Source organism: Pseudophryne corroboree, chromosome 6 (genome assembly GCF_028390025.1).
Source record: "Pseudophryne corroboree isolate aPseCor3 chromosome 6, aPseCor3.hap2, whole genome shotgun sequence".
NCBI lineage: Eukaryota > Metazoa > Chordata > Amphibia > Anura > Myobatrachidae > Pseudophryne > Pseudophryne corroboree.
The window spans coordinates 47938645-47965432 of record NC_086449.1 but is presented as its reverse complement, the minus strand read 5'-3'; the positions used below and the strand labels follow the sequence as shown (position 1 = coordinate 47965432).

Genomic DNA, 26788 nt, shown 5'->3' with positions numbered 1-26788 from the left:
TTTAAACAATATGGCAGCAGGAATACTTGATAACAACAGAAACAAATGCAATTGTGAATATGCAGCGTAGAAGCTGAGAGTCTATGGCAAAGTCCGTATGGTAAGTTCAATCTATCAGGGGATCGATGTGTCGGTATGGGAACCAATAGTTGTTGGACCGTGGAGCCAGCAGAGATGTTGGTGGAAATAGCAAACCTGGTAGCAATTGCAGGAGACAAGTGTTAAAGTTCTCAGTGCAGTTTGAATAACACTGGCAGCTTGCAGGCTGATGAACAGGTGTAGATGACGAGATGCACCTGGAGGAGAGTCTCTACTGCAGAGGACTGGAGCACACTGTAGCTGGTAAAGGTGTGAAGCTAGAACAAGGGCAAGGGTTGCTGGTGCTTGTAGTTCCACGGTAGTACAGGAACAAACTGGAAGGCAAGCAGGTAAACGGAGGAACTGGAGAACAGAGCCAGAGACACAGGTCATAGGAGTGACACGAAGTCCAGGACAAGGACTGACTCACCCTGCTGCTCCTGATATACCCCCCGGTCTGTAGGTATTGGTGGGAAGTGAATGAGGAGGTGCGGCCAAGCTCTGGATTGGCCGGTGCGGTAGTCTGATGAAAACTGTCATGGTGGCGCCCATGCCGCGGCCCGGCGGAAACGCGGCGTGCATGCATGCACGCTGACAACAGGAGCCCAAGATGACGTCCGGTGACAAGGCGACCAGTGACAGCGAGACGTAGAGACCCCGGACGGGGACCGCACCATCGGACAGATGCAGCTGTGGTAAGTCGATTCCTGACAGTACCCCCTCCTTTATGGGTGGGCACCGAACACCCACGTGGCTTGGAAGGATGATTTCTGTGGAAAACATGGACCAACCTTGGAGCATGAACATCTGTAGCATTTACCCAACTCCTCTCCTCAGGACCATAACCGGACCAGTCAATTAGATATTGCAGACGACCGTACCGGCAACGGGAATCCAGAATCTTCTCTATTTCGAACTTAATGCCCTGTAGGGTTCGTACTTTGGGGCCAACTAGAAGAGCTCTTTGGAACCGATTCAGGATCAAGGGTCTAAGGAGAGAGACATGAAAGGCATTAGGTATCCGCAAGTAAGGAGGCAATTTGAGCTTGTACGCTACAGGACTGATGAATTTGCCAATAGAAAAAGGACAAATGAAGCGTGATGCAAACTTCCGTCTGTCCATTCATCTGAGGGTGGTAGGCTGACGAAAATTTAAGCTTAACTTGTAGGGCAGAACAGAGGGCTCTCCAAAACCTTGCTACAAACTGAACTCCACGGTCAGACATGATTTCAGTAGGCAGTCCATGTAAGCGGAAAATCTCCCGTAGGAAGACTTGAGCAAGTTTTGGAGTGGAAGGAAGACCTTGGAGTGGAACAAAATGGTTCATTTTGGTAAACCTGTCAATAACTACCCAGATGGTATTGAATCCTTGAGAGGAGGGTAGATCGGAGATGAAGTCCATGGACAGGTGAGACCACGGATGGCTGGGTACAGATAATGGTTGTAACTGACCTGCCGGAGACTGTCTGGGAGTCTTATGCTGGGCACACTTGGGGCAGGATGCCACAAAGTCCTTGATGTCGACCTTCATTTTCCGCCACCAGTAAGTTTCAGACAGGAACTTGAAAGTCTTTAGGACACCAGGATGCCCTGTAAACTTGGACTGATGAGCCCAAGACAGCAATTTAGAACGAAGCTCAGGGGAAACAAAAATCTTGCCAGGAGGCGGAACAGGAGTAACTTGAAACAAGGCAAACACAACTGGATTCAAAATAGAATGCGGAACTGGATCGGAAATCTCCTTTTCGGATTCCATAGAACGAGACAGAGCATCAGCTTTGGTATTCTGAGAACCTGGACGGAAATTAAGCTTAAAGTTGAAACGAGAGAAGAACATTGCCCACCGGAACTGGCGAGGATTAAGACACTGGGCTGCCTTTAGGTAGAGGAGGTTCTTGTGATCCGTATAGATGTTAAATGGGAACTTTGCTCCTTCCAGGAGATACTTCCACTCCTCCAGAGCCAGCTTGATCGCCAGTAGTTCTTGGTCACCGATGGAGTAATTAACTTCCGCAGGAAGGAATTTGCGAGAGAAAAACCCACAAGGGTGAATCTTCCTATCAACCCCCACTTTGGAGAGAACAGCTCCGACTCCCACTGTAGAAGCATCTACCTCCAACTCGAATGGCTTGTTAACGTCTGGTTGTGACAGAACTGGGGAGGTCATGAAAACCTGCTTGATTTTCTGAAACGCAGCCAAGGCATCTTCTGACCAGTTGGAATGATCTGCCCCTTTTCGAGTTAAGCTGGTGTCAAAGTCAGAAAAATATCATGATGCACACTGCCATATTTGCTCCTCATACATGTCCGCGCTGCGCATGCGTACGCTCTCCCGTGCGTGCGCATACCCGCTGTTACGTGCACCCGCAGGCGCACGGTATGCGCATTTACGGTAGAGTTTATGTGCGCCTAGCGTGCGACTCAATCGTTACATATTTTTACCATATAATGTATTTTGTAGATTATGGTCCCTTTGATAGAATCTGAAAGTTTAGTTAATGTAGCATGTTCATAGACAAAGAGATCCCTCTTTGTTTGATACGAAGGGTCAGACATGGGTTATACAGTGGTGTTTAGTATCCACCGGAAGAATATTTAATTAGCAATATTCCGGTGTTGGTTTGAAGCGGATTAATCGCTCGTGCGAATAGTTATGGACATAAGAAGTTTATGTACTTTTACTATTATTTGCACTCACTTATCCATGCGGCGGGAAACCTAGTTTCCCACCCACCTGAGCAGTTGGAAATAGTCACAGCCCACCTGTATGAATCAACCTATGACCTTTTGTTATAATGCGAAGACGAATTCCTGTGTCCAATGAACAATGAGATTGTAGGGACCATTGTATTGTATTGTGTGTGGGGCATAAATAGACAAGCCGATCTGATCCAACTCACTCTCTTCAACGATTCTCATCACTGATAATCGGGAGCTGGATATTCAGAAAGGCGCATGCGATTGTTCCCTTTGTGCGTAAGTTTTCTCCGCAATCATATTGTCTTTATTGTTATTGTGAGCCATATCTCTCTCTCTCTCTCTCTCTTCTCCCTTTTCTCTCTTTTCCTCTTAAAGTGTTATTGTACCATTATTGTATTTTAAGTGTAGTTATCTGGTTAGTTAGTCTATGTTATATTGGTAGTGTATGACTTGTATTGTATTATTCTTTTGCAAATAGAACGTATATATAAGGTGTTAGAACCAAAGCCCGGTATCTGTGTATTTCTTATATTTCTAAGTATTCTCAGAGCGTCGGAGACGCTCAAACAGCTTTTAAGTTAATAAGGTTACACTGTGTTACATTTACACCCTAACACTACACCAAGGTTTACTGCATAATACACTATTTTATGGTATAGTTATAAAGGTTTAACATTGTGAGCGTCTGCGCCGCTGGTGATCTCCTCGTGGTCCCGAGCGTCCGTTACGCTAATAGCGAACCATTACGTTAGTCGGCAGCCAATAGCGTGCCTGCCTGTGATCTCTTGGCCGTGAGCGAACGTGACGCTTGAGCGTCTCGACTACGGCTAAGCGATTGTTACGCAACGTGCGTTCCCTTACGGTATTCCATACGTCACTAGCGTACAGTGTTCTTAGACCTCTTAAAGGGTTTTAAGTAAGATAAATATTTAGCTTTATCAATTGGCGGCTCGTCCGTCCTTCACATATCTGTACTAGGTAATTTCAGCAGACATTATCCATCAGCAAAGGGCGGGAGATCGTATTCCTCGTAGTGCTGCCTGGATAAGCGTCTGCTTCGCTTAGTAAAGGGTGCTGAGGGATCCGGAACCGGAGGTAAGAACAACACGCTAGTGTCTTTTAAAACTGTTTATTTCTGTTTTGCGTACGCAATCATGCATATATCTGCATTTCTTTTCGTGTGTTTTCATATCACTCTCCTGTTTGCCATTTTATAATTGATAAACGTGCTAAGAGAGATTTGTCGCTATTTAATAGTTAAAGAGTAAAAATAATACATTAAGGTGTAAATTGAAAAGCACGCACACAGCTCTGCCTAAAGATACAAGGAGAGATCTGTGTGGTGCTCGGTAGATGATCGAGGATCGTCTACATTGATAAACGTGTAAATTGTGTTACGGTGGATATCTGCATTGTGTACACGTGTCTCTAACAAAAGACTGAGACCCGCGTACGCAACCCAAAGGCCGACGCTTGCAGCGTATATTACGCAACGGAGCGTCTGGGTACGCCCACGTAACTCAAATCGCACGATAGTATTATTTTAACAGGCGAAAAGGTGGCAACGCGATAAATAGCGCAAGTCGATTTTAGTGTCCGAAATTTAAGCTAATAGATCCTTCTCCAATTTACAACTCATCTGGTCTAAAGGAAAGAAATTTCTGCGCAGAAATAGAAAGAAATAGAAACAAAAGTAAAAGTGTACATGTGGTGAGTGAGTGTTTGCATATATAAGTTCTACAATTTTTGAGGTTGAACCACAAGAAGTCGAGTTCTCGTGAGGTACATACATGTAAGTGACGTGCATGGTGGCTAGGGAGGCATCCCTTGTTAAACATAAAATTTGAGCATTAGAGTGTAGCAGACCAGGAGGTCATACTGTAGCAGACCAGGAGGTCTTATAACAAGACCAGGAGGTCCAGTTACAGCAGACTAAGAAGTCCGCTATAGAGACAAGTAGCACAACACCAGGAAGGGTTGGTGCGGAACCCATATAGGCCATAAAGCTCTGGCTGAAGGAGTTCGCAGCCGTAATTTTCAATTCCGTTGGTCGCTCCGTACATAAGATTAGTTGCTTATGTGCTGAACGATTGTACCGCACGTAATTGTGTGCATTAGTTAGTAATCTGACCTAGTTCCATTTGTGAACGAAAGGGGTCTTAAACGCTATTTGTACATTCTAACGTGATCTGTGTAATTTTTTATTTTAAGGGAAGTTCGCTGGTCACTAAGGAACTATCCAACAACCAATAGTTACTGGAAAGAGTAAGTGCTCTGCGGATCACCCTCGCATGTTCCAGTAAATAGAGGTTCAGGTCGCAGGGGCCCTGGGTCGAGTACGCCAGCACTAGGGCAGTGTGTAGGTCGTATTGGTCGGCGTGGGCGAGTGAGTGGGGTACTCGGTAAACCGCCACCGTCAGCCTATCTTGAACATTTTGGTTTTTTGTAAGGGTTCGCTGAAGAAAGCAACACCTGCAAGCTATGGGGGCCAGTTGTTCAGGTAGGGGGCGATCAACCTCGGTTCGGGTTGATTCAGTAAACCGACCAATCGGGTCGGCAAGGTATGTAATGTGTGAAAAATACGATTCACACACAGAGGTTTTATGTGATGAATGGGAGAGAATGACGGTACATGACGGGGAGAAGTTCCCAAGAGTAGGTAGCTTTAGCCCAGATGTGTTACTGAATCTAAGGAGGAGGATATGTCTCATTAAATCAACAAAGAGACGAATCAAACATTATGATTATTTGCAGTTATGGGAACAGGAGGGTGAAATACAGAGAGGATTGGCTCAGGCGGCGGGATCTAACCCTATCAGGAAACTGATAGCCACCACCATATATATCAGGAGAGAAATTGGTTGCGGAGAATGACGCACTAGGATGTAACAAACAAACACTTAGCAACTGTATAAATGTTAAAGATAATGTTAATAAGTTAACTAATGCAAATATTAACCCGTGCAAGTTGTACCCTGTTTTAAACTTTCCCCAGGAGTGTGATCAAGAGGACGAATCGGCAACAATATCGGCGCTCTCTCTAGCAGCCACCAAATCAGAAACAACAGTAGGCACGGCCCAACCCTTAAGATTAGTATCAAAGGCCCCTAGCGGAGGGACAGGTGAGGTCGTATCAACCGGTAAGTACGGCACCTTACACTATGCTGAAACCATTTCACCACAGGCTGTAGAATCTACTCAGAATGATGTTGTTAGGCTGAATCCCGTTAGGGTAATAGCAGTGCCAAATGGGAAAACGGACACTACAGGAGTCACTCCTATCAGAAACATTGCCATGTACAGCCCATTTTCCCGAATGGAATTAAGAACCATAGTGTCTGAATTCCCTGATCCTAGAAAAGATCTAGTTGCTAGCCAGAAATACATCAGAGACCTAGGGAACACTGTAGAGCCCAATAACAAAGACTGGCAGATACTGCTTAGGGCATGTTTACCCTCCAATGTCGACTCAGCTCAATTTTTAGCTGACTGTGGATTGGATCAGGATGTACCCCTTACAGATGTGTACAACCAAGACAATGTAAAAAGAATAAATTTACAGTTAAATGAGTATTTTCCAGCTGTAGTTAAATGGAACAAAATTTTCTCCATTAAACAAAAGGAGTCAGAAACAGCTGCAGAGTATTTTCACAGGGCATTACTAGATATGGCTAAATACACAGGCATAGAGGACATTAAAACCAACATAAATCATAGAGAAGTAGCAGTATCTGTGCTAATGGATGGTTTAAAAGAAGCATTAAAGACAAGGGTACAGACCACACAACCATGCTGGCGAGGTCTGTCGGTGGCTACTTTGAGAGAGGCAGCTATTGATCACGATCGGAATATCACCAGACACAGGGAATTACAAGGTGATAAGTTAATGGCCGTAAGTATACAGGCCCTGACCACAAGGCAGCCTTTGTATAAATCACCAAACCCTGTGGGTAAGTCAAATGTGGTAACTTGTTATTCTTGTCATAGACAGGGACACATGGCACGAGACTGTAGAGTGAAAAATTCACAAAAATCATACCAACCCCCTAGACCACGACATGACACACGACATTGGGATCAGGGTCCGCAGAGACGGAGTTATGAGCCACATACAGGGGAAACAAAAAGATATCCCCCAAAAGGAGACTGGCAAGCTTCTGGCAGTTCCCAGTTAACCCCTTCACAAGTAGTTGCTGCCAGCGGGATTCAGGGAGGTCACCACACCCAATAGGGGTGTGGCCATACCTGTAATCTGCAGCCAGTAAAATTGATTGCAAGTCTTGGAAGTGAACCCGAAATTGCAATTAATGTAGCTGGTAAATCATTAAACTTTCTTGTAGATACGGGGGCGGCCAAATCAGTGATAAATTCGACAGTGGGCATGAGAACCACTGGTAAGACAATTCCAGCCATGGGAGTAACGGGAGTAGTCCAGCATTACCCTGTTAGCAAACCAGCAGAGATTACAATAGGGCCTTTACATACCAAGCATTCCTTTTTGCTGGCTGCATCGGCACCTACTAATCTCCTGGGAAGAGACTTATTGTGTAAAATGGGGTGCGTCATTTATTGTACTCCTGAAGGTGTATTCTTGGACATACCTGAGAATCACGCTCAGGAAGTACGAGACATGTTAGACTCCCCATCAAAATTAATGACACATACCGTTATGACAAATAGGACTCCATCCCAAGTAGAAGAGATGACATCCCAGATACCAGAGTCACTTTGGACTAAAGATGGACAGGACACTGGATTAATGGCAAACGTAGCTCCGGTAGTTGTGCAAGTAAAAGATGGTAGGATAGCTCCAAAAATCCCACAATACCCTCTGAAGCCAGAGGTGGAGTTAGGAGTATATCCCGTAATAGAGCGCTTGCTACAACAGGGCATTCTGGTAAGAACATCCAGCACTGCCAATAGTCCCATCTTCCCTGTGAAAAAGAGTGGGGGGAGGGGTTACCGGCTAGTGCAGGATCTAAGGGGGATTAACAAAATAGTTGAGAGTCAGTTCCCCGTTGTGCCAAATCCAGCTGTCATCCTTATGCAAATCCCTCCCACTGCGAAATTTTTCACTGTTATTGACCTCTGCTCCGCTTTCTTCTCGGTACCTCTGCACCCTGACAGCCAATATTTGTTTGCATTTACATACAGAGGAGTCCAATACACATGGACTCGATTACCACAAGGTTTCATAGACAGTCCAAGTATATTTTCCCAGGCTTTGCATGATTGTTTACAGTCTTTCCAACCAGAGAGTGGATCAATATTGATACAGTACGTGGACGATTTACTACTGTGTTCAGATTCATTGGAAGCGTCCCTGAAGGATACGAAACAGCTCCTGTTTCATCTTTCAGACACAGGACACAAGGTTTCCAAAGACAAGTTGCAATTATGCCAGACTAAAGTAAAATATTTAGGACACTGTCTAACACAAGGACTGAGACACCTGACCTCTGATAGAATTCAAGCAATTAGAGACATGACTCTGCCACAAACCCAGCAACAGATCAGAACGTTTTTAGGAATGTGTGGGTATTGCCGTAACTGGATCCCAGGATTTTCCATTCTAGCATTACCTTTGCAGGAGATGGTCTCCTCAAACAAACCTGATTGGATTTCGCATACAGACGAGTCCGAGGTGCCATTTGAGAGACTTAAACAGTGCCTAACGCAGGCACCAGCATTAGGTATGCCAGACTATGGGAAACCCTTTGAGCTGTACGGAACAGAAAGTGCTGGTTGCGCGGCAGGCGTCCTATCCCAAAAGCACGGTGATGCCAGCAGGCCGGTAGCATACTACAGCGCACAGCTAGATACGGTAGCGCGTTCCCTCCCCACATGCTTGCGAAGCGTTGCTGCGATAGCATTGCTAGTAACAAAAAGCAAAGATGTAGTGCTAGGTCACAACCTCACAATTCATACACCACATGCAGTGTCAGCCTTGCTAAATTCTGCCCAAACCAGACACGTCTCATCAGCGCGGTTTACAAGATGGGAATTGGCACTAATGGCCCCCGTAAACATCACCATAAGGAGATGCAGTGCATTAAATCCTGCAACATATCTCCCAGGTGTGCCTGGACAGGCACAAAGGGTGGAGGATGAGAGTGGTGGGGAAGGAGATTTAATACAAAAGATGACATGCATGATTGTATGGAATATTTGACCCAAAATTTCACGGCAAGGCCTGACATCAGTGACAACCCACTGGAAGACGTAGATCTTACTTTCTACACTGACGGTAGTTGTCACAGACAGTCAGACTCGGGAGACTTGTGTACTGGATACGCAGTCGTAGATGACCAAGGCACCATAGAAGCAGAACCGCTAGGCCCACCTCACTCAACCCAGGTTGCTGAACTGGTTGCCCTAACCAGAGCATGTGAATTGGCTAAGGGCAAGTCAGCCAATATCTACACCGATTCTAGATACGCCTTCGGGGTAGTCCATGATTTCGGAGCCCTATGGCGCCTCAGAAATTTCATGATGGCAGCTGGTACACCGGTAGCGCATGCAGCTCACATCAAAAGGCTTCTAACAGCGATACAGGAACCCGACAGAGTGGCTGTTATCAAGTGTAAAGCACACACATATAGCCAGGACCCAGTATCACTTGGTAACAGCCGAGCAGACGAAGCTGCTAAGTTAGCAGCTGGTACCCCCAGACAGACAGACACCACACAATTGATGGTATTTAATACCATCAACACACAGAAGTTGTGTGAAATGCAAAATTTGTGTTCCACACAGGAAAAGGCAGTCTGGAAGGCAAAAGGATATGGCCAGGAGTCCTCAGGACTCTGGACAGATGGACATGGTAAACCAGTGGCCCCCAGAGCATATCTTCCATGTTTAGCTGAAGCAGCACACGGGCTGACTCATCTGGGCAAGGAGGGAATGTGTAAGTTGGTAAGAGCATATTGGTGCGCCCCAGGATTTTCATCCCATGCAGGTAAGAGAGCAATGTCATGCCTTACCTGTTTGAGGAAGAATATCGGAAAGGCAATACCAACAGAACCATCTCATATCCCACCTACAGGCGGCCCTTTTCAGGTAATACAGATTGACTTTATACAATTACCCCCTTGTCGAAATTTGAAATATGTACTTGTTTGTATAGATGTATTCTCAAATTGGGTCGAAGCATTTCCTGCGGCCACAAATACCGCTATGTTTACTGCTAAGAAAATGGTGCAGGAATTTGTATGTAGATACGGTATCCCTAGAATAATTGAAAGTGATAGGGGTACCCACAGGGGCGGATCCAGAAAAAAATTACAGGGGGGGCACCATAAGGGACGTGGCTTCGTTGGAATGGGCGTGGCTTCGTTGGAATGGGCGTGGTATTGCAGGAAAAGACTACCTTATACCCCAGTTTTGCAACCTGCACGCCCAGACGTTGGCCACCACAGAAAAGAAAAATAATCCTGATTCATGCCCCTTACATTATTTGTCATTTTTCCTCCTTATAGTAATGCCCAGTATACATTATTCCACATACTGCAATGGCCCTTAGACATTATTCCACACACAATAATGCACATGACACAATATGCACACACTGTAATGCCCCAGACACATTATGCCACACACCGTAATGCCTGTGACACATTATGACAGGAATCGCAATGCCCGTTATACATTATGCTACACACTGCACTGCCCCTGATACATTATAGCACATACAATGTCTGGGACACATTATGTCACACACTGCAATGACCTTGAGACATTATACCACAATGCCCGTGATATAGTATACCATACACCGTAATGCCTGTGACACATACCGCAATGCCCGTTATACCCTATGCCACACACCGCAATGCCCGTTATATATTATGCCACACTGTAATAACCCTGAGACATTATACCACATACCACAATGCCCGTGATATAGTATACCACACACCGTAATGCCTGACACATTATGGCACACACCGCAATGTCCGTGATACATTATGCCACACACTGCAATGACCCTGAGACATTATACCACATATCACAATGCCAGCGATAGAGTATACCATACACCGTAATGCCTGCGACACATTATGACACACACCGCAATGTCCGTGATACATTATGCCACACACCGTAATGCCCATTACACATTAAGTCCTACAGTAAGGCTTCTAATTACTTTTCAAATACCTGCTCGTTGTCAGGGGTTTCATGCACTGGGTGTCATGCTCGTTGCCAGGGGTTTCATGCTCTTGGTTCCATGCACGGTGCCAGGGGTTTTCATGCTCAGGGTGTCATGCTCGTTGCCAGGGGTTTCATGCACTGGGTGTCATGCTTGTTGCCAGGGGTTTCATGCACTGGGTGTCATGCTCGTTGCCAGGGGTTTCATGCACTGGGTGTCATGCTCGTTGCTAGGAGGTAGTCCTTGTTGCTAGGGCTGTGCTCCCAGTGCCACATATGTCCCCAGTGCCAGATATTCCCCCACGGTGCCAGGTACTCACATGCCCCCAGTGCCAAATATAGCCCCCCCCATGTGCCAGGTACACATATACCCCCAGTGCCAGATATTCCCCGACAGTGCCACATATGCCCCCAGAGCTATATATGCCCCCATTGCCACATATGCCCCAGTGCCAGATATTCCCCCCCCCCAGTGCCACATATGCCCCCAGTGCCAGACAATGCCCCAGTGCCAGATATCCCTTCCCTGCCAGATATCCCCCCCCCAGTGCCACATATGCCCCCAGTGCCAGATATCCCCCCCCCAGTGCCAGATATGCCCCCAGTGCCAGATATTCCCCCCAGTGCCATATATGTCCCCAGTGCCAGATATTCGCCCCCCCCCCTCCCTGCAAATATGCCCCCAGTGCCAGATATTCCCCCCCAGTGCGTCCCCCGTCCCCCCCCTTCCTCCGCCGCCGCCGCCGCTGCTCCCCCCGCTCCCCTGCTGTTAGGAGGGACACGGAGGGCACAGTGCACGCCTTCCTGTGTCCCTCCTGGGTCTCCGGCGGCCGCGGGTCACTGTAATAAAGGAAGTGCTCACGAACGGCACTTCCTTTATGAGACCAGCGGCCGCCGGAGACACAGGAGGGACACAGGAGAGGCGCGCACTGTGCCCTCCGTGTCCATCCTAACAGCAGGGGACGAAACGAGACCGCAGACTGACATGCGGACACTCGTCCGCATGTCAGTCTGCACTAAAAATGACAGGGGGGGCACGTGCCTTGGTGCCCCCCCCCCTAAATCCGCCACTGGGTACCCATTTTACAGGTGATGTCTTTCAAGGAATGTGTAAGTTGATGGGAATTGATAGTAAGCTGCACACTCCATATCGCCCCCAGGCGAGTGCAAAGGTGGAAAGAGTGAACAGCACTATTAAAAATAAACTAAGCAAAGTTATGGCAGAAACAGGATTGACATGGCCAGAAGCTTTACCCATTGTACTATACAGCATCAGAACCACTCCCAGGTCCCCTCTTAATCTGTCTCCCTTTGAAATCTTGTTTGGTCGACAACCGCATGTTATGATTAACCCTCAGGATGATTTGAAGTGTAACAATGAAGTGACTGTAAAGTACCTGGTTAACATGAGTAAACAGCTAAGGAATCAAAATGATAATTTGAAGTTAGTGATTCCTGATTTACCAGATAGTAATTGTCATGACATTGAACCTGGGGATTATGTAATGATACGGAATTTTCTATGCTCAGGTTGCCTTATTGACAGATGGGAAGGACCATACCAAGTCTTATTGACTAGCACTACAGCATTGAAGGTTGCCGAGAGAGAGACTTGGGTTCATTCGTCCCACTGTAAGAAGGTTGCTGATCCAAAGAGGTCCCGTGATAAGGAGCAGACGGTAGAGGAAGTTGTATCACTGGAGTGTCTGTTCCAGGAGGACTGAGGCGGCACCTGAGCATTGAAAATCATAAGATCGAAAGCAGTTGTCGATTCCCTGTTCCCTTTTATTGTTTTTCACCAACTTCCCATCCCATCTCCCTCAATTATTTTTTTCCCCCTTCTCATTCTTCTCTGTTTCCTCCTATAAGATGGACTTGCCCCAAGAGACTGTGATCCGGATTTTCCTGTTGACCATGATGGGAGCAGTCTGTTCCGGCGAGAGTACCATGGAGGTTCTGGAATGGGTTCTGATGACAAAGATGGAGGCGTAGTTTTCCAAGAACAACTTAATCAACAAGTAAAGGCGAGTATCAGAAAACGATCCGATAGCATTGACAATAGAAGGAATTGTGAAGGATTGTTAGCTGAAGAAAACTGTATCTGTAGGCTCTGTGACAATGTAGTTGAGGATGGGTGCATCAAGAAATGCCAATCCAGTTTTAATATCCACATGGACCGGCATCCATTGAGTGACTATCACTCCTTAGTGGGTAGTGTGTTAAATCAAACAGATTGTTGGGTATGCTCTCAAGTACCTCAAGGTCATAGCAAATCAGGACTAGTACCATTCCCTTTAACGATAGGGGAGGTACTTGAGCTAAAGGGTGGGAGACCGGTGGACAGGAGGTTTAATATCTCCAGCCCTCCTAGTTTGAAGCTCCACCAATATCATGTGGATAGATCCCTAATATGTTTTAACATTTCCAATCCCCGAAAGCCGGGAAATTAGGAAGTGTCATGGAGTAACCAAACCATGACCTTTTCATATAGAGCAGATAGAATGCCTACAGATACAGAGCTTATACGCCACATAGCCAGTAGAGAAAAATCTTTCCGATATAGGTATACCCTAGGAAATAGGATCATGAGAGTTGGAGAGGTATCACCAGGATACTGTGCACATATCATACAAACGGATACGTGTACTAGACAGATGGGAGAATTAGGGTTAGGAGATTTCACATGGACGATGTGTAATATGGTTATGTCCTACTCGGTCCCATATGTTCTCCCCGATGATGCATATTTCATATGCGGGAGGAAGGCGTATAAGTGGCTTGCCCCAAACTTTGAAGGATTGTGTTATATTGGAAAAGTACTGCCTGAGGTAATGACTGTATCACATGCCAAAATGAAAGATATACACCGTGGTGCCCAAGCTCCTTATACTCACACCCATTACGAGCACGTAGTTAAAAGGCAACTGACAGAAAGGACAGAGCATCCGGCCTCTGATCTGATCCATGAATCCACCGGGATTCAGGTTCTACTTGCGTTAGATTTCACTCGCACCGCTAGAGGAGTGCTGAACTATAGATATATCTCTGCGCTTGCAAATTTGTTAGACAATATCACAGAAATGTATGATGACACTTTTAGGTATACCGGAAGGGAGCTTCAAGCTTATAAAACAGAACTGGTTCAGCATAGAATGGTTCTTAATTATCTCACAGCAGTGACAGGTGGATATTGTGTCACACTGGCAACGCAGTACGGCGTGAAATGCTGCACATATATCACAAATAGTACCGAGGATCCGGTCGAGGTCATAGACCAAAAGATGGACGATATTCTCCAATTAAAGTGGGAATTTCGCAGGAGACACAATCTCACCCTTGCTGCTGTGGGTAATGAGCTGACTGGTTGGGTGTCATGGTTGAACCCGCGAAATTGGTTCTCTGGTTTAGGAGAATGGGCTCAAGGAGTCATAATGGATGTAGGGAAATTTCTCCTATGTATCTTAGGTGTTGTCATATCGATTTGCTTGATATTTAGATGCGGTCAGGCTTTGATGAAGTGCAAACATAGTACCCGGGTAATGAGTCTAAGGAGTGAGGAAATTGTAATTCCAATGGATTTGATTTATGACCCAACGGTAGAGACAATGATGTGATGAAAATGCGATTGTACGGTCCGTTTCTTTCACCTGTTTCTCCGTTTTCTCCAAGGTAAAAAGACCCACTTGGACGAGGAATTTGATGATCCTTTATACAGACAACAGATGGATTAAAGAAGAAGTTTTGACAACCTTATACACAGATAATTGATGAACTATGCCATAGACCCCCAGTTTCCCTAGAAATTTTAAATTTACGCTAGCCCAACACTTTTGTAAGTCTATGGACATTGACAAAGCTTTTGCTCGCACTTTTTGGCAAAAGCCCAAAGAAGACTGCATTCAACAGACACCAGACAAGACTTCAACCGACAAATGTTCATTAACCTGACATTGAATACCACTGCATTTACCATAATTGTTCTTTATCTTCATTTCTACAACCTTCAGGTAATGACACACATAGTCGACAGGGAATACAGGCACAGATATCAGCAATCACATATTCCCCCATTCATGTATCATCAACTAAAATGTGCTCCCCCATTTTGTTACAACCAAAAGCTGAAAAGAGCTCGGTAAAGATTGACAGCCCATCCACAGACCCTTAATACGGGATAAGAAGGAATTCAAATATATACTTCGCAATACCTCGAAGCTTGATTTAAAACACGTACGGCACGATGATACATGACCCCCCAAACATGGATTCATACACACATGCTTCTGCTATCTCACTAGGTCATACCCTTTTCACACCTTCTTCTCTCCTCCCCTACCCAACCATGGAAATGTATTTACACATGACATATATTTTTCTCTTTTTTAAATGTTTTAGGAAGTGGCAGTTATTGGTGACTGCCAAAGGGTGGACTGTCAAAGTCAGAAAAATATCATGATGTACACTGCCATATTTGCACCTCATACATGTCCGCGCTGCGCATGCGTACGCTCTCCCGTGCGTGCGCATACCCGCTGTTACGTGCACCCGCAGGCGCACGGTATGCGCATTTACGGTAGAGTTTATGTGCGCCTAGCGTGCGACTCAATCGTTACATATTTTTACCATATAATGTATTTTGTAGATTATGGTCCCTTTGATAGAATCTGAAAGTTTAGTTAATGTAGCATGTTCATAGACAAAGAGATCCCTCTTTGTTTGATATGAAGGGTCAGACATGGGTTATACAGTGGTGTTTAGTATCCACCGGAAGAGTATTTAATTAGCAATATTCCGGTGTTGGTTTGAAGCGGATTAATCGCTCGTGCGAATAATTATGGACATAAGAAGTTTATGTACTTTTACTATTATTTGCACTCACTTATCCATGCGGCGGGAAACCTAGTTTCCCACCCACCTGAGCAGTTGGAAATAGTCACAGCCCACCTGTATGAATCAACCTATGACCTTTTGTTATAATGCGAAGACGAATTCCTGTGTCCAATGAACAATGAGATTGTAGGGACCATTGTATTGTATTGTGTGTGGGGCATAAATAGACAAGCCGATCTGATCCAACTCACTCTCTTCAACGATTCTCATCACTGATAATCGGGAGCTGGATATTCAGAAAGGCGCATGCGATTGTTCCCTTTGTGCGTAAGTTTTCTCCGCAATCATATTGTCTTTATTGTTATTGTGAGCCATATCTCTCTCTCTCTCTCTCTCTCTTCTCCCTTTTCTCTCTCTTTTCCTCTTAAAGTGTTATTGTACCATTATTGTATTTTAAGTGTAGTTATCTGGTTAGTTAGTCTATGTTATATTGGTAGTGTATGACTTGTATTGTATTATTCTTTTGCAAATAGAACGTTCATATAAGGTGTTAGAACCAAAGCCCGGTATCTGTGTATTTCTTATATTTCTAAGTATTCTCAGAGCGTCGGAGACGCTCGAACAGCTTTTAAGTTAATAAGGTTACACTGTGTTACATTTACACCCTAACACTACACCAAGGTTTACTGCATAATACACTATTTTATGGTATAGTTATAAAGGTTTAACATTGTGAGCGTCTGCGCTGCTGGTGATCTCCTCGTGGTCCCGAGCGTCCGTTACGCTAATAGCGAACCATTACGTTAGTCGGCAGCCAATAGCGTGCCTGCCTGTGATCTCTTGGCCGTGAGTGAACGTGACGCTTGAGCGTCTCGACTACGGCTAAGCGATTGTTACGCAACGTGCGTACCCTTACGGTATTCCATACATCACTAGCGTACAGTGTTCTTAGACCTCTTAAAGGGTTTTAAGTAAGATAAATATTTAGCTTTATCACTGGTAATAGGAGCAATGAGAGTTGAGAATCCTCTGATGAACTTCCTATAATAATTAGGAATTGGTAAATTAGTAAAAGGAATTGTACGGAAGATAGCACTTTCAAACAACAAGCCTGTGAACTACAAAAAAAACTTGAAATGTGTGGATACAGAAAGGACATTGTTGAATTGGCAGTACAAAAGACCAATGAAACTAAAAGAAGTGATCTTTTAGTTACTAAACCTTCCGAACATACTAGGAAGGAAAGGTTCGAATGGGCATTTATTACTAGTTTCAGTTCTCAACATCAAAATTTTAGAAAAATCCATTAAGGGAAACTGGAATATTTAAAAAAAAGACCCGGTGCTAGGGAATAAGATTCCAGACCGCCCGACTTTTATTTACCGAAAAGCTCCAAATCTTAGGAATGCCTTGGTAAATAGTTACCTTCCACCTATAAAAAGAGAACCATGAATCATCACCAAGGGGTTCCATCGTTGTGGCATGTGTATTGGCTGCCGTGAGATAAAGAGTGATGGCACCAAAAAGTTGGATAAAATTCAAATTAATGAAAAAAGTGTGTATGTTAGGGATTTTATCACATGCAATACAAGTAATATTATTTATTGTATTGAATGCACATGCCACCTGTTTTATATAGGACGCACTTCTCGAGCACTTAAAGTCAGGATTGGGGAGCATTGTCGTAATATCAAAAGGGGTCTAGAAACGCATGGTCTATCATTCCACTTTAAGAAGGTACACAATTGTTCCCCAAAACATGTCATCCGATTTGCAGGCATCAAACTTTTAAAAAGCAATCTTCGCCAACGGGATATTGCATCCCGTTTGGCAAAGAGTGAGATGCAACTGATTTATGAATGCAATACGCTACAACCACATGGCTTAAATATTGACTTCGAATTGAAGTGGGTTTTATAAATAGGTGTTTATTATATGTCTACTTGAGCTGCTATCTCTATATTAACTTTTTTTTAAAAATAAGATTTTTAAATATGTACTATTTTATGCTGCTATTTGTGTATTGATGCCTTGTTTTGTTACCCTGTTTTTATATCTTGTTTATTATTTTATATTTTTCTATGCTGCTATTCCTATATTGATGCTCCGTTTTATTATATACTCTTTTACATTAAGGTTATACCAAAGGACAGTATGTGGACTTTAATGAACAAAGAGTTATGTTTACATTTGTTGCCCACTTCCGCCAGGCTGCTCATATGAACTGTGGGACACTTCCGCCAGGACAAAGTATAGAACGGAAGTACGCGGCGCCGGGCCACTTCCGGCTATGACGAGCGGATACTGCAGATGACGTATTTCCGATCAGGACTAGAAAGTACCGCATCTGACGCGCTGCCGGTAGGAGGCATATTGAGGATGGACCTCTGGGCATTGTCATCTAAGGGGAACTAGATAGACTTCCTGCCAACGAATGGAGATAGGAAAAAAGGCGGGAAATTCACGTCACTGAAGGGAGATGGTGATTGGACAAACCTCATTTATAAGGATTGTAAGGATTGCACTCTGACATCACTGCCTTGAAAAAGACCCAAACTTAAAAGGGTTGAAACGCGTCGGTCTATTGTGTCAGAGGATTCAGACTTCCGGAGCTGTCCCTGAGGTGCTGAGCGGAGGCCAGATCGATTCCCGTTTTTCCGGAGTTTTGCCTACCCGGGTGGACCCTCTTCGGATTAAATTTAAGAGCTGTGTTTGAGAACTGTTAACTACCAGTTTTCCATCGTATCTGGTAATTGTTCAGTCCCCTAGGGACATCACCGGGGGAACATCAGATTTCTTGTTGTTTTATTTGTGTTAATTGTCATTAAATTTCAAATTTTATTGTGCTACACCTGAAAGTGTATGTTTTTTCCCCACATGTGGAGTGAATAATCTGCAAAAACTCGATGTGGATGGAATTATTTATGGAACAACTCTAAGGAATGTATATATTTTTACTAATTTCTTCTGTGTGATGGTAGCACTATAATAGGGGGCGCCCATTTGAGCATGATCAGTCTTTTCACGTCTTATAGTGTACACGCCCATATGTCACTAGCCACACCCACACAACATTAGCCACACCTCCTCAACTTCGCCCAATAGGCCCTTGATCATTTTTAGTCCCAGGCCCATGTGGACTTTAATGCGGCCCTGAGTGTAACTAGTACAAGAGATAAAACAAACAACGTGCTACATATACACCAACAATATCAATCAAATAGTGACCACTGTATATTGGTAAAATAAAAAAAAAAATTGGATTCCCAATAGTTTTCTTACATTAATGTAACACCCACAAATCCGGTACAGGTACAATAAACCAAGGCGGACATTTACTAAGCAGTGATAAGAGCGGAGAAGTGAGCCAGCGGAGAAGTTTCCCCATTAACCAATCAGCATCTCTGTATCATTTTATAGTATGCAAATTATAGATGTTACTTCAGTGCTGATTGGTTGCCATGGGCAACTTCTCCACTGGCTCACTTCTCCGCTCTTATCACTGCTTAGTAAATGTACCCCTAAGTGTGGGGTACTAAAACGGACTAGGTTCGGGGATGATCAGAGGGGGAAACCAGTTTTTACCCCTCAGACACAATGACACACCATGGCTCAGGATGCAACCGGGGGCGTTTTAAGAGAGGAGAGAACCCATGTGCAGCTTCCGTCACAGGCCCCCTCCTCTCCGGCAGTAGTAGCAGGCCTCCGACGCGGGACTCAGGAGGGGTAAGTATATTCTATTGGTGCGGTGTGGGCCCCTCTGGACTCCGGGCCCGTGTGCACTGCACACACTGCACCCATTACAGAAACGCCTATGGTTCCAACGCCATTTTATTGTTATATGACTGAACATTGTAAAGGGAAACAATTGCAAGGATAAAATGGAACCATACATAACAGTTCATATAAAGGACAGTTTACATAAGATACGGGGGCATAGTAAAGGTTGGCTTTAATATAACTCAGTCATGGAATACAAGCTGTAGCAGGGGAGGTGGCAAACAGGTGAAATTACAAAGCAGGCTGGCTGTAGCTTTATGCACAGTCAAACACGGTTAACCAGCGTCAGCAGTAGGTAGCAGACAGGTGAAGCAATACAGGCTGACAGGTAAGTATTAGGTTTAAATATGCGTATGTGCCATGTTGACCTCCCCATCGTGACTCACCCCCCCACACACACACACACATGGCACTGTAAATATACTCACCAGTCCAGGGAGCCTGCAGGGCTGCCGGATACTGGGGGTAATTCCAAGTTGATCGCAGCAGGAATTTTGTTAGCAGTTGGGCAAAACCATGGGGGTAATTCCAAGTTGATCGCAGCAGGAATTCTGTTAGCAACTGGGCAAAACCATGTGCACTGCAGGGGAGACAGATTTAACATGTGCAGAGAGAGTAAGATTTGGGTGGGTTATTGTGTTTCTGTGCAGGGTAAATACTGGCTGCTTTATTTTTACACTGCAAATTAGATTGCAGATTGAACACAACCCACCCAAATCTAACTCTCTCTGCACATGTTATATCTGCCTCCTCTGCAGTGCACATGGGCCCTCATTCCGAGTTGATCGCTCTGTAAATTTCTTCGCATCGCAGCGTTTTTCTGCTTAGTACGCATGCGCAATGTTCGCACTGCGACTGCGCCAAGTAAAATTGCTATGATGGAAGTATTTTTACTCACGGCTTTTCCTTCGCTCCGGCGATCGTAGTGTGATTGACAGGAAATGGGTGTTACTGGGCGGAAACACAGCGTTTTATGGGCGTGTGGATGAAAACGCTACCGTTTCCGGAAAAAACGCAGGAGTGGCTGGAGAAACGGGGGAGTGTCTGGGCGAACGCTGGGTGTGTTTGTGACGTCAAACCAGGAACGACAAGCACTGAACTGATCGCAGATGCCGAGTAAGTCTGAAGCTACTCAGAAACTGCTAAGTAGTTTGTAATCGCAATATTGCGAATACATCGTTCGCAATTTTAAGAAGCTAAGATACACTCCCAGTAGGCGGCGGCTTAGCGTGAGCAACTCTGCTAAATTCGCCTTGCGAGCGATCAACTCGGAATGAGGGCCATAGGGGGTAATTCCAAGTTGATCGCAGCAGGAAATTTTTTAGCAGTTGGGCAAAACCATGTGCTCTGCAGGTGGGGCAGATATAACATTTGCAGAGAGAGTTAGATTTGGGTGGGTTATTTTGTTTCTGTGCAGGGTAAATACTGGCTGCTTTATTTTTACACTGCAATTTAGATTGCAGATTGAACACATCCCACCCAAATCTATCTATCTGCACATGTTATATCTGTTCCCCCTGCAGTGCACATGGTTTTGCCCAACTGCTACAAAATTTCCTGCTGCGATCAACTTGGAATTACCCCCATAGTTTTGTCCAACTGCTAACAAAGTTCCTGCTGCGTTCAACTTGGAATTACCCCCACTGTTCGCTGCTGTGACCCCCGGTGCTGTAAAGTGAGCTGCCATTTTGCAGTGTCACCTTACTGCATCGGGGGTCACAGCACATGCAGGACCCTGCAGCCTTCTCCGGTGCACCGTTCATCAGCTCCTGGACAGGTATTTTTTTTTTTTGGGGGGGGGGGGTGGTTACAAGTGATCAGTTTGTGTGTCTATCAGAGACACAGAGCTGATCACATCGCTGGGCCCCTGCACAGCTGTCTCTGCCAGGGGGCAGAGAAAGCTGGGCAGAAGGCAGCTTATCGCAGTGCTGCCCTGTGATTTTACCAGCCTGAGCTGGCGAGATTATCACAGGACACACTGAGATGTTTGGTTTTTTTTCCACTTTTTTTTCACTTTTTTTTGTAAATTCGGCCCAGATCGCATTTCCCATTATAAGTATGGGGAATGCGATGTGGGTTACAAAAAGAAAGTGAATGAAAGGGTTTGGAGCAATTTTTCATGAAAACTGCTCCAAAAGCCCTTTAATACATTTAAGAAATACTAAAATTATGTGAAAAGGATGTGAAAACAGAGAACTCCCTTTTCTCACATTATTTTAGTAAAAATAATGTTAATAAATGAGACTCTAGGCTCGATAAACTTGTTTATTAAACTGCTTCCAGTAGTCTCGACTCCTTTGTTTTCCTCTCAATGGGGGTAATTCCAAGTTGATCGCAGCAGGACATTTTTTAAGCAGTTGGGCAAAACCATCTGCACTGCAGGGGAGGCAGCTATAACATGTGCAGAGAGAGTTAGATTTGGGTGGGTTTTTGTGTTTCTGTGCAGGGTAAATACTGGCTGCTTTATTTTTACACTGCAATTTAGATTTCAGTTTGAATACACCCCACCCAAATCTAACTCTCTCTGCACATCTTATATCTGCCCCACCTGCAGTGCACATGGTTTTGCCCAACTGCTACAAAATTTCCTGCTGCGATCAACTTGGAATTACCCCCAATAAATGTACACATTTAAGCATATACAGCAGGCTATGGGGGTAATTCCAAGTTGATTGCAGCAGGATTTTTGTTAGCAATTGGGCAAAACCATGTGCACTGCAGAGGAGGCAGATATAACATGTGCAGAGAGAGTTAGATTTGGGTGGGGTGTGTTCAATCTGCAATCTAATGTGCAGAGTAAAAATAAGGCAGCCAGTATTTACCAGGGACGTGCAGTCAGGGGAGGCAGGGGAGGCAGTGCCTCACCTGTCATACTACACAGTTTTTATTATAAAAATAATCTGGAAAATACAAAGTAATTATTTCTAATTTATAAATATAATCATATATAATCTTTGTAGTCTTCAAATCATTTTTATAGTGTAAACTCACAAATGCTGCACTGCTCCAGGAAGACACAGAGAGTCGTGAGGCAACATGCAGCCCCCTCCACTGTGATAATAAGAACGACCTGGTGCAGGGGGGGCGGGGCTCCACAGCAGCCAATAATCCCGCAGAGAAAACGGACCACTAGAGGCAGCTACTACATCTGCCTCAATGATGATCAGGTGACCTGTCCAGGACGTAACCAGGAAGTTCAGACTTCAGACAGCTCACTTCAGAGACAGAGCACTGCTGCTGCGGTGATGCTCCTAAGCCTCCTGTGCCCTGGCTAGGTAAGGTCCTGTGTGCCTCAGCTCTGTGTACTCACAGTTCCCCAAAGTGAGTGAGTATGCTGTGCACTGTTAGCACACAGCTGATCAATCATTCTCTCCTCTGTGACATGAGCCTGCCTGCTGCCCTACACTGGTGCAGAGGTCAAGGCTCATGGGCACTGACAGCCCACCCCTGTGCACAGCATGCAGCAGTCTCTGTGTGATGCTGCTGGCTGAGAGCTCTGCACAGGGGAACCACAGGACTTTGGCTCTGCAATATCATACTCACCCATCTTGTTATTTTGATAAAAATCTGCACATCAGGAGCTGCCCTGACTGTAATCTGGTATATGCAGTACTACATGTAGCATACTCTGCACATTTATACTGTATGTGATTAGTGGCAGTGACCAATCTGAATTGCCCAGGTGGGACCTTTAGCTACAGTATGTGTATTTAATATAGAATGCAGTTAATGTGTGTATAGAACACTTTAAGTTGTTGTTTTGTAGTGTTGCCCTCTGAAACTGGAATAACATTAACTGCAATTTTTGGTATTATTTTTAGTTTTGTGTGTGGTTTTATCACATAATTGCCAACATGTACTTTTTTTTTAATCTACACAGCAGTACTGGAATAAAAAGTACTGTAACTTTACTTTGTATGCTCCCTCTTCCCTCCTCCTCTCTTCAGTGCCGGGTCATTTTGCCGGGACCTGCCTGACTCCCCTTTCACATAGACGTGCAAATTACCGGTTCGAGAATTTCGACCCGGTAATTTGTAGATCAAGACGGGTATTTTGTCTGTGTGAAACGGTCAACCCGTGTCGAAATTCCAGTGTCTCCGACCCTGGTAGATTCCAGGGTCGAAGTCTCGGGAATTACTACACGGGTCGACCCTTTCAGACAGAAAAAGGACCCTGGTGTTTCATGAAATTACCGGGTGGAACTGCTTCATCCGGTAATTTCATTTTCTGTCTGGTATTATATTAGCGTAGGTATCACTGCATGCTGGCTGTGAGATGATCAGCTGCTGATGGGCTGTACACTCACTGGGTGTTTTAGGGGTCATTAATATAGCTGTCTAATGATTACTTCTCCAGATTCCAAAGTGTGTGTAGGTTCCTCTATACTCTTCTCTTACAAAGCCGGCAAAAAGGTCACATCTAGTTTTGTGTGTTCATTTAGGTATGCTGCAGTTGTTTTATGTGAAAAAGTTGTATGTGTGTCAGACTGGTAACCGGATAAATACAGTAATGATTTATAGTAAACGTCAGAGGCAGGACAGACTTTACATATTTATTTATTGCTAGCCAGACTTTTTAATTCTGTAAATCATCCTGAGGTTTCGGTTCTGACCATACAGCGGCACCAGCTTGCAAGTTAAGTGACAGACAAACCCTCCAAAATGTTACATTGACTGTAATACATACACAACATGCTTGGTAAAAGGGATGCAGTGAGGATACCGACTGACAGGATCCCGGCACTGGAAAAACTGACGACGGAATCCCGTACGCAGCTAGAACACCGGCGTTGACATCCAGACAGGACTCGGGATCCCGGCATCTAAATACCGATGCCCGTAATCCTGATCCTTCTATCAGCGGGATGCAATCACGTGGGAGGGGGGGAAAGGGGGGTTAGGTTTAGCCGTCAGAAGAGGGTTTAGGGTTAGGGTACAGTACTCCTCTATTGGGCTCATATATGCGTGTGTAAATCTGGCTCTGATACAAGCCAGTGCCTCCCCAGCCATTTACCTCACCGCACGTCACTGGTATTTACCCTGCACAGAAATAAAATAACCCACCCAAATCTAACTCTCTTACCCCCTATATGTGACCATAAATGCAATCTTACGTAACCCCCTTGAGCGTATATGAAACAGTTTTATTTTACGCATATACTTTAACTGTACACCAATATTATATTATCAGCGTCTACGATTACCCTATGACTGTCCACACAATACAGGTTGGTTGGGTACTACTTTGCCAGTGTCATTTAGAATACCTGTGTGATAAATGAAGAAACAGTTGGGGTTATACCAAATAAATCCAGTTTGCGCTATTGCTTATTAACACTTTACAGATGGAGCCCTGTTCATCTATCCCTTTAATACGATAGCCGTAAGCAGATGTGTGTGTCTGGGTATCCGGTCGCTAGGTCGACCATACTTAGGTCGACAATGCCTAGGTCGACCAATATTGGTCGACAGTAACTGGGTGGACAGGGTTTCTAGGTCAACAGGTCAAAAAGTCGACATGAGTTTTTCACAATTTTTTTCTTTATTTGAACTTTTTCATACTTAACAATCCATGTGGACTACGATTGGGAATAGTAACCTTGTCCGAAGCATGGTGAGCGAAGCCAGCCAGGTGAGGGCAGTGGCAAACGCAGGATTTCTAGAGGGGGGGTGGGGGGGGTTTCAAATGTAATCCACAATCTCCCACTCTGCGGATCATAAAATACAGTATTCATATTTTAGGATTAGCATTATAATGAACCCATCTTAATACAGAATACTGGTTGAATACGATGGGCATTTTGCCTCTATTCAACCTCATTTACATTATTACTATGTAATATTTACCTCTATAGATGGTCTCTAGTATAGTCTGTATCAAACATATTTCAATAATATAAAAAAGTGGTCAAGAATAGGTTAAACATACTATAATAAATAAATAAATACACAAACATAATAGAAGCAGTACTGCACTTTCCAAGAACACATTCTCCCACCTCATGATAAGGTTCCTGTCTCTTCTCCCTGGTAGCTACTCTCTGAACCACTGCACTAATTGAGGACTCAGAACCACACACATAGCAAACGCTGTAGAAGATGCTGCTACCACTGGGCATATGCAGCAGCTCTGCTCTGTCCCTTACACTGCACTGGTGGCAGATCTAGTAATCTTATTACAGTATATACCATCGCTATTGTCAGAATTTGAGCCACTTGTCAAGGGGAGGGGGTTACTTTCTGGGCCGCTTATACACATAATACTGCTCACAGTATCAGTGCCGCTTATACTCATAATACTGCTCACAGTATCAGTGCCGCTTATACACATAATACTGCTCACAGTATCAGTGCCGCTTATGCACATAATACTGCTCACAGTATCAGTGCCGCTTATACACATAATACTGCTCACAGTATCAGTGCCGCTTATACACATAATACTGCTCACAGTATCAGTGCCGCTTATACACATAATACTGCTCACAGTATCAGTTCCGCTTATACACATAATACTGCTCACAGTATCAGTGCCGCTTATACACATAATACTGCTCACAGTATCAGTGCCGCTTATACACAGAATACTGCTCACAGTATCAGTGCCGCTTATACACATAATACTGCTCACAGTATCAGTGCCACTTATACACAGAATACTGCTCACAGTATCAGTGCCGCTTATACACATAATACTGCTCACAGTATCAGTGCCGCTTATACACATGATGACGGTAGCAGTGCTGCTTATACACACACCCACAGTATCTGTGCCACTTATACACAAGCCCACAATAGCAGTGCCGCTTATACACATGTCCACGGTATCTGTGCCACTTATATACATGCCCACGGTAGCAGTGCCACTTATACACACACCCACAGTATCTGTGCCACTTATACACATGCCCACGATAGCAGTGCCGCTTATACACATGTCCACGGTAGCAGTGCCACTTATACACATGACCATGGTAGCAGTGCCGCTTATACACATGTCCACGGTAGTAGTGCCGCTTATACACATGTCCACAGTATCTGTGCCACTTATACACAAGCCCACAATAGCAGTGCCACTTATACACATATCCACGGTAACAGTTCCGCTTATACACATGCCCAAGGTAGCAGTGCCACTTATACACATGCCCACAGTAGCAGTGCCGCTTATACACATGTCCACGGTAGTAGTGCCGCTTATACACATGCCCACAGTATCTGTGCCACTTATACACAAGCCCACAATAGC

The 26788-nt window shown here is 44.7% G+C and overlaps 1 protein-coding gene across 1 annotated transcript in view; it reads left to right on the top strand.

The window, feature by feature from the left end:
- The window catches only part of LOC134934229 (uncharacterized), a 157644-nt gene that overhangs the window by 5227 nt on the left and 125629 nt on the right, over positions 1-26788 (top strand). Inside the window, exons 2-3 of the mRNA XM_063929713.1 lie at positions 17897-18010; positions 22732-22815. Coding sequence (XP_063785783.1) covers positions 17897-18010; positions 22732-22815 — 198 coding nt within the window. The remainder of the gene's footprint in view (positions 1-17896; positions 18011-22731; positions 22816-26788) is intronic.